The sequence below is a fragment of the Phycodurus eques genome, chromosome 18 (assembly GCF_024500275.1).
Source record: "Phycodurus eques isolate BA_2022a chromosome 18, UOR_Pequ_1.1, whole genome shotgun sequence".
Taxonomy (NCBI): Eukaryota; Metazoa; Chordata; class Actinopteri; order Syngnathiformes; family Syngnathidae; genus Phycodurus; species Phycodurus eques.
Genome location: NC_084542.1, coordinates 11471290 through 11481064, shown reverse-complemented (window position 1 = coordinate 11481064; position 9775 = coordinate 11471290). Strand labels below are relative to the sequence as shown.

The window sequence follows — 9775 nt, the reverse complement described above, 5'->3', positions numbered from 1 at the left end:
GCGCAAAAAGTCTATTTCCCTTCACTTTCAGTCTCCACCAAACCCCCGGGGAACTGCTTAGCTCGCTTCCAATGAAGTTGCCAGCGTTGTCTACGCACCACCTGCTTCGCTACAAAGGCACTTTCATAGTGTTTAACCACGGCTTGATTCAAAGAGAATGACAAGTTAGGAGCCGAGTGCACAGGGAGCTGAACATGTCGCCAGTGTTGATGACTGTGTGGCCATTGGAGTTTGCTGAAGTGGGTTACAATTACACACATACCGATAAGTGGACCGAATTGGTCTCAAACAGATTATCCAGAGCGATTATCCTTTGGTTTGGTGCAGTGTTGGGGACTAATTAATTACATGTAATGAGATTATTTAATTGAATTACAAAATGTATAGCCATTAGATTACTGGGAGAAACTGTGTAATTAAATTAGTTGCTTTTGGAAATTCCTCCCTCCTCCTTTTAAAGCCGACGCTCGTGATCGGCTCTCTCTGTTCATGCGTCATTTTCACTTTTGTGATATGCAGCGATACTGCAGAGTTGTTCTACCTTCACAGAGCGATCCGCTGCCTTCCGGTGACATGCAGCACAGAAAAGGTCAGAAGCATTTTAGCTTGCTTGAAGAAGCAGCCATCAGTGTCCTCGCAACTAATTTGTTAAAACAGTGAAACAAACAGGTAATCAAACAGAACACCAACAGCGCTACAACTATTTCCAAAATGCCACTAGCCATGCTGGGAACTCCAGCGTCGACTCTTCCTGACGCTGCGATATTTAGCAAAATTTTCCAAAGTGCAGCAGATGAGGTCAAATATCACACGCGCACTGGCACTCAACATTGCTCCATTGTCATACTTCTGGGATGATGCTTACCTATTTTATTTACCTAGCACTCGATTGGCTACCAGTGCAGGCTTAGTCTGCCTTTCTCCTGAATTCCTCTGGCATAGGCTCCAGCACCTCGTGACCCAGAATACAATAAGCGGTTTAGAAAATGGATAGATTGGATAGTTATCTCAGCAAGTATCTTATTAATTTTCATTGCTATCAAACACGAGATGTCAAATAAGTTATTTCTTGTCCTTTCATATCGTGAAAATGTTCAGCTCATCCTCGATTCAACGTGTAAGGATTGTATTTCCTGTTACAGAGACAGAACTGTGAATGATAGCCGATCAAAGATGCACGAGGTTTATCGGGCGTTTAGCGTGCGTGTCGGAAACAAGCTAGCAGCTGTTTTATGAGTGAGTGAAGATGATTTGCATATAGATTAGTGTTCTGAGCAGGTTGGACTGTGACCAGCGTGATGACGCACGAGACGTTTACCTGGAAAAAAAAAAAAAAGGGGACTGTCGAAGCAAGTAAGTGAACAAAGTCGGCAATAGTTTGTGTATGTCCTGTAGAAAGTAGCTTAATTTATCCGATTTCATTTTGCAAGGACTCATCGCCTCCGGAGATGTTGGATCCGTGCAAGTCGAAATCCCTTTTTACCAACGGAGATGACTTTTTACCAGCATGCGGATGTGGTGCACGGCTGCTGATTTATGGATGACTCGCTTACAGGGCCTGTGAAAGGTGATCTGTTGTGCTGACACAAATGCATTATTTATTCAAGGTTTTCATTTGCTTTCCTTCCTTTAACCATACCTTTACGCTGACAAGATTTATTAAAACAATTATGACGTCGTGCTCTAAGCCTGACGATAAAATTCCATCACATCCAGTGCTACAGATTTCCATCTCTGAGTCACAGGCATCAATAGCCAGCCTTAAATGTCCTAAGAGACCATTTCTTAATTAAAGTTGGCTGTGGTTCTTAATTGCCTTTAAACAGATTCCATACAAACAGATTTAACAGCAGAGGGCCAAACTGCGACATAAACTTGTGTTGTGAATTAAAAGATAATAGCTACACAATTACAGTTGTTGCAGAGTCAAGACCTCACTTTGGTGTGTAATTAAATACCTTGACAAAGCTAGATTAACTGATACCGGAGCTAATAAAGCGGCCTTATATAAGGTCCGACAACAAAATGAAGATTTTAAATACAACGGAACGGCCTTTAGGTTGTCCAATCAACATGTTCTGCAAAATATGCCCATTATGCCACTTAATTAAGTTGCTCAAAATCTCAGGCTTCCAACGAGTGTTTAGTGTTTTTTCCTTGACGTTTTGTCCACATTGATGGAAGATAACTGGCACAAAATTTTGATGAAATAAAATAGGGCATACAAAAACCGAGGTTCTACTGTAGTATGAAACGTTTAATATTTGTATTACAGTGGAACCTCTATTTAACGGACCTCAATTTAACGGATATCAGAAGTAACGGACCTGGACAGTACACGTATCCAAAAATAGTTTCCAGTTGTCACGTTGAATGTGGTGACATTCCATTAAAAAGGCATTGCATTGACATTTTGCAGCCATGTTGAATATGGCAACATGCATTGATCTGGCGGCCATGATGGCAGGAATTTATCTGTTGTCGCGTAGTGCTCTGTGCAGAGAGCGCGCACATGGCTGCAGTGTTAATGAGGAATACGACACACACGTCTCTGGAGTCTGGAACACGCTATTTTTGGTACAGTTTTTTTTTTTTTTTTGTCAAGCCGTTCATGTATGGCAACGGATTTGGAAGTAGGAATCACACTAATTCCTTGCGGCTTTTGAAAGCGACCCGCCTTGACTCACCCATGAGTATGTTAACAATGTCACGATCAAGCACACCAGCGTGGTAAGTTTGGATAAAGTTTAAAACTTTCCAAACATTTTCCAACTTTTTAATATTTATTTACAATAACTTTGTACCGTACTGGGAATTTTAGGCCACGAAAAAAAGTACAACACAATAATTTTGTACTTTACAGTAATATGGGTGTACATAGCCACACACACAAAAAAAAGTGCTTCAATATAACTGACAATCGGCTGTAATGGACGCCCCCATTAGTTCGTTAAAAAATCAAGGTTCCGCTGTATTTATGTATTGTTGTTTACTTCTGTGTTGTCTGTTGTTGTTGACTGGAAGTGTAAACACAGCCATACTGGATATGTGTCACTTAAAGGGAAACGGAAATAGACAGTAAAAAATGGATATCAGCATTTAAATCAAAAGTGGGCACTCGAACCTGCAATGTAAACCCAGCCTAATTTCAAAAAGATTTCGATTGAAGAATAGGTGGCATATTTAAAAAAGTAAAGGTCTAGCTTAGCCAGAAGTGTCTTTCTCAAAGTTAGGGTAGAGTAGTTAACCACTGTGTATTATAGTTTTTAATATTAACATGGACATTTGAATGACAGTTAATGTTAAAATGTTGCTTGAAAGAGAGAGAAAAACAAGACGTTTCATCCTGGAACAGATTCACATAGAACATCTCACGAAGAGGGAGAAAAGAGGAGCTCTGACCGAGATTGGCACAGTACTAATGTGAACACTGCAACCATAAGTCATAAACGTACAACCGACGCAGCAAAAGCATCGCACTCATCAGTTAGAAAGCAAACAGGGCAATGTTGTAAATAGTTGTTTTCTGGCCCAAAATACAAGATGACATTTTCCTCCAAATGAGGAAAAGGGCCATGACACGGACGCCCAGACATCTGCGAGCAATTATACAGTACTGAGTGATGCCCTTCCGTTTGTTGATGGCCTTCTACTGCTGCTTGCTTGGCAAGTTTATACACAAGTGTTTATAAAATCTCTTTGTCTGTGTGGCAGCCATACCTTTTATATGGATGCCTTTTAAACGTTAGCTGGGCCAGATTTTTGCAGGCATGGCTCAGGTAAAGAGGAGATAAAATCTCCCTTTATGCCATGCTGGGAAATCCTAGATGGTGTTTTTAAAAGGCTGCCTTTAATAATTTTTGCACAAGTTAGCAACTTATTGAGGGAATTTAGCAAAATGTATAAAAGAAAGTGTAATGAAAGGTGCTGGTATCTTCCGGCCTATCTTCTTCATCTCATTAGGGTCGTGGATAAGGTGGAACCTATCGCAGATGGTCTTTTTTGTCAAATAAATACCACTTGTCGTCATTAGGGCTGTGGGTGACTGCAAATGACTTTGGGTAAGATGCAGGTGTATACCTGAACTGGTTGCCAGCCTATCGCACGCAAACAAACATCCGACTCACATTTACACCTATGGACAATTTTGTCTTTAAGTAACTAACTAATGTGTGTGTGTGTTTTTTTTTTTTAATTATTGTGGCAGGAAGCTAAAATATCCAGCGAACATGAAAACGCCACACAGGAAGGCTGGAGGTAGAAAATCATTTAAAAAACTATACTGCATTCCATGAAATAGAATCCAATTATATTAAATGGGCAATTTATACAATTAACTAAATGCTAGATTTGGCCACCAGACAATAATAAATGCTTTATTATTTTAGATTTAGTGTAAAAATAAAAAAAATAAAGTACAGGTATTAATAAAAACTAATTGCATTGCATTCATTTGTGTACAAAATCCTTCTGCCGGACTTCAAAGTGTATTGCTCTTAACCAAAAATATGCAAACCAGCAACAATATTGTCAGCAATTCTTTTTTTATTAAAACATAATTGGCCTCTCACTCGCAAATAATATACAGGATAATCATAACAACGACAATATTAAGAATAATACAAATCATAATTAACTGAATAAAAGTCTGTTCAGCTTGTTGCACGTATTTTCTTTCCTTTTTTGTCTGTATGTAAATAAAACTTGGTTGATATTTTGCTATGTATTCTTTCTTGTCAAGGTTTGAGACATTTTAGAGGAATGTACAGTTGAGAAATAACTTGAAATTGTCTTCCCCTTCTATTTTTTTCCTGGCATCAACACATAGTTTTATCTCATTTGCATTTAACACACACACTTGTATTACAAAATGATCTGGAATAAACAAACCTCTGGTGGTAAACAAGCACACGTTTGCACACACACTTGCAAGCATACGTTATATATAATTGTGTGCATGCTCTTACACATCCACGCTCACAGCGCGATGTCCACTGTGTGTGTGTGCTCGCAGTGGACGGTCCAGTGCTGCTGTAGCGCTTCGCTTTAATCCGACCTGTAGTTCCCAAGCGTCACACCGCCCGAGGCTGCAGCTTCCACAACACGAACGCGTGAGGCCCGGTGTCGGGCCGCTATCGACCTCCTGCTGCACGGCAGCGCAAAGAGCAGCTCGCCGTGGCCGTTTGTCCCCATCTGCTCCTCTTTGGCCCAATTGCAGGGAATCCGGGAAGCCAAACGTTCCCTCGTTTGGTGCTGGTACTTGTGACCCTTAAAAAATAGACGTCACTCACATAAAGGAACCGATTTTTACACAACATAAGAAATTTCCTGGTCCGCTGAGTTTGGAGACACAGTTTGAATGTTTAAAACCTCCAAAGAGTTAAAAACACAATACATTGATACCCTGACTTACAAGTTTAATTACCAAGCTCGGAACAAAATTGCCTTGTATATCAAATCAGTTTTCCCAATTGAAATGAATTGAAATGCCATTAATCCCCCAAATACACTTTTGTTGTTGTTGTACTAAAGAAATATAGCACTGTATTGTATGGAAACCACACACAAAAAAAACATAATTAAAGAGAAGGTGGCGGCACGGTGGTCGACTGGTTAGAGCGTCAGCCTCACAGTTCTGTGGACCCGGGTTCAATCCCCGGCCCCGCCTGTGTGGAGTTTGCATGTTCTCCCCGTGCCTGCGTGGGTTTTCTCCGGGCACTCCGGTTTCCTCCCACATCCCAAAAACATGCATTAATTGGAGACTCTAAATTGCCCGTAGGTGTGACTGTGAGTGCGAATGCTTGCTTGTATGTGCCCTGTTTGTTTGTATGTTTGTTTGTATGTGCCCTGCGATTGGCCCGCAACCAGTTCAGGGTGACAGCTGAGATAGGCTCCAGCATGCCCGCGACCTTAGTGAGGAGAAGAGGCTCAGAAAATGGATGGATGGATGGATGGATAAAGAGAAGGTAGAGCAATAAACTGGCAAGTGTAGTTACTGTACTGCATGTTGGGACAAACCGAAAGTCAGCTGTAGTGTTGTATGTGTGCCTTTAAGCGAGCAGCGGTCTATATCTAGCTCATTTCTAACTTCAAAACAAAGCGAAAAAAATTGACCAAGCCTGAAACTGGGGCACTCATATGTCAAGGTACCGCGTCGTACGATTAAAACCGTTTTTCTGTCTCCAGAGTCTAGTGAAACGTTCATGTTAAGTTCTGTGACGCAGTTTGGTGCACATTCCAGGAGCGAGACACCGGTGGTCATGTGTCAATGGCGTCCTGTGCCGGCGTGGGTTCATGCGGCAAAGTCGTGGCGTTGGGCAGCGTCTGCGTGTGGCCGACCGAGTTCTGCTGCAGTTCCATGGCCATGGCGTTCTGCGGGTGCGGGAAGTCCTTCACCTGCTTGCGGTACTCCAGGAAGGTGGACGCCTTGGTGGCGATGGCCACCACGTTCTTGCCGACAAAGATGGTGGAGACGCGGCTGTCTTGAAAGAGTACCATGTTGACGCCTCGGATCAGGATGGTGACCATGTTGATGGTGACCAGGCTCAGGACCGGGTAGAGCATCATCTTCTGAGGGGTCATGTGCTCACCCTGCATGCTGATCTCGCTGAGCGATACGCAGGGGAGGATGAGGAGCAAAATGTAGCAGTAGAAGAACATCAGACCCTCGGCCCAGATGGGAAGGCCCGTGCGTTGGGGCTCCCACAAATTAGCTTGGATGTCCAGAAGATCCAGTAAGTCCAGTGCCACCCAGAACAAACGGCTCCGCATGTCTTCCTTTTTGCGGAAAGTCCTCAGATATTCCATGCGGTCAAGAGCCACCAGAACCAAGTACAAACCGGGCACACAGACCGATAAAAGTAACGTCAATGCTTTCCTCGCCACCGTCTCCAGACTCTTCCTGTCGGCCTTACAATTCTGGAAGACGAAGTACAGCTTGATCTCCAGCACGAAGATGTACAAGAACCAGAGGATCATGGCGTAGCCTCGCCGGGCCGTGCGCACCTCGGCCCCGACCCACACCGCCACGTAGCGCAGCACGATGAGGAAACACACGTCCCCGACCAGCACTATGATGCACACGCCGATCTTCCTGGGACCCTGGTTCTGCTCCACCAGGTAGGCGTCCATGAAGGCCATGCTGGTCATGATGACAATGGTGGTCAAGCACACGTGGCGTTTGTCGGGGGGTGGCAAAACCATGGCGGGGCACCTATTGGCTCTCACTCAAACTTTACACCTTTTGGGGGATTTTTTTTTTTTTTTTTTTTATAAGCTGGGAATGTCTCACTACCTGGAGTGTGTGGAATCAGCTTGTGAAGAAAGGAACATCACTTTTTTTACTCTGCGGCCTTCCATCGATTTAGATGTCCCCACCCCCCAAGCAGCAGTGCTGAGGGGTCTACAGTTGACACGCCATGACTGATGGTAATCCACACACACTCCCACAGTGGGCTTTGTCTAACAGACGTGTGGCGGCGATTGCTGCAGCGTAGGAAAGTCGAGAGAGGCGCCGTCTTCGGTGGAAGAGACGACGTGCAGTGTGGCGATCCGACTCGTGGATTTATGCACGTGCACAAGCGTGATGCAAATCACACCGTGCCGAGAATCCCTCTACGTACGCCTCCTTCAGATTGGCGGCACAGCGCGTGCGTGAAGGGAGACGGCAGGGAGAGATGGGAGTCTGCAGTGGCCTGGAGCCTCCCCCCTCCCAAAGCCGCCATAAATCACAGAGACAGCAGGTCAACGGCCCGTGAGGCCTTGCGTTCTACGCCGGCATCCCCGCGGGGAGGCTCTTACACTAGGTTGAATATCCATCCTTGCCCCTCCCTCCTCCTCCTCCTCCTCCTTCTTGCCACGTGGCAGCTTCTCCTCAGCCTGGAGGGAGAAGATGAAATGAAGAGGAGGGAGGGGGGGATGATGGAAGGAGGAAGGGTCGGTGGGATAGGAGGAGGAGGAGAGAGAAAGCTGTCAGCACCACAGGGTATATAACACAGTTGTCATTGCCAGCAGCGACCGCACACATGAGGAGCCAAGTGATGTGTCAGCTTGGCACCAATGTGTATAGGACAAGACAAGGTATAATAAGATTGCTTCACCTTTCTCTCAAGAGCGCGTCTTGTGTCTCTGGTCATCTAGCTGCACGCCTTCTTATCCTCAAATGAAATTCCATTTAGCACACAGCACCCAGCGGTGTCATTTTGAGAGCAAAACCAATAGAGGATCTCATTCACAAGTCACATAAAGCAGCCTCCCTTATATCCTTTTCGCACTTCATTTTTCTGCATCATTGACCTGCATTACACTTTCAATTTGGGCCAGAGCAAATGAATAAACAAATACTTCATTTCCTGTGTGTAGTGGGAGTGGCAGTTTCCAAAGTAAAACAACTGCTGCTGCTGTTGTACATTTAAATAGTTCATTTGTGTCTACTAAACTCTATCGCATATTCGCACCCTGTCAGAAATAAGAGTGCAGTAAAAGTCTATTTGTGACCATTAAGTTACAATCCCCATGTACAGGGTGCTCCTGTAAAAATGACATTCTCTATACAATCTTCTCAGTAAAAATAGGCTTCATGTAAAAAAAATTTTTTTTTTTAAATTCCAACATCATATTCAAGCGGATTTATATTTTATAACTGATCTCCTAAAACCTCCCAAATGTGCTATATGCGCACCACCTGTGACACCTCACACGTTTTCCTTTTTTCCTTCCTCTTTGAATTTTTTGTGCCACGTCCACATCAGCTTTCCAACTTTTAATTGATTAATTTAATTGAATTTGCTCAAAACTGCACGCTGCACCTGCCTGTTTGACCGTATACAAGCATAGTGCAATACAAAAAAATGAAAATGAAAATTTGAGATCACAAAATGTAGTTTAAAAAAAAAAGAAAAAAAGACACCCAGTACCAAATACTTGTAAATATCCCATAAGTTGGGGCAGCGGCTGGCTCATAGTTAGCACATCAGACTAATAGTTTTGAAGTTCGGGGTTGAAATTTCAGTTCTGGTCTTTGTCCTACGTCCCAAAAACATGCATGTGAGGTTCACTGAAGACTGAATAGTCCATGTGTGAATGTGGGTGTGAATGGTCGTTGTCTGTACTGTACGGTATGTGCCTAGCTCATCTGTGACCTTAATGAAGGTAAGCACCATAGAAAATGGCAAGAATGATCCCCTAAGGCTACTAGCAGGACTCCATGGTAAATGCTCCCATGGTGAGTAATGTAAACAAAACTAACCGAAATGACTTAATGAACTTGGCACATTGATCAATTAGCTGCTTTACTTTTTAAATGCTTTCGTGGGCCACTGAGCTTGAATGTGCATTCAAATCCAATTACTGTTTTTTCCCCCTCATTGTCCATTTGAGTCCAGTGCTGCATATGTTTGGCCTTGGGCTTCAACCTGTGCAAGCTGTGCAATAATTGTAAATGCCATTAATGAACCAGCCAAAGTTGCCAGCGCCTGGGCGAGATGAATACATGTGCTCCCTAATCAGTGGAGTTGCAGCATTGGTCTCTCTTATTTTCTAGTGTTGTTCCACCAGTCCAGTATTGAGTTTTGTCTTAGCAAAACTTCATTAGTCCGTCTCCAATTAGTTCCGAACGCCACCTCTGGGCTATTGTCTAATTCCCATAGGTTCAGCCACATCACTCCTGCTCTGGCTTCCTTGCACTGGCTCCTTGTTCATTGTCAGATTCAGTAAGAAATTTGAACAGGCACTTGCAGAGCCTTTAATGGTCAGGCTCCTCTATACTTGTTGGACC

The 9775-nt window shown here is 43.7% G+C and overlaps 1 protein-coding gene across 1 annotated transcript; it reads right to left on the bottom strand.

Annotated features, from left to right (window-relative positions):
• Positions 1-5259: 5259 nt before the first annotated feature.
• On the bottom strand, positions 5260-7810 carry tmem121ab (transmembrane protein 121Ab). Its single transcript, XM_061704472.1, has one exon. It carries the CDS (start codon positions 7201-7203, stop codon positions 6259-6261), a length of 945 nt encoding a protein of 314 aa, XP_061560456.1. The 5' UTR covers positions 7204-7810; the 3' UTR covers positions 5260-6258.
• Between the last annotated feature and the right edge of the window lie 1965 nt (positions 7811-9775).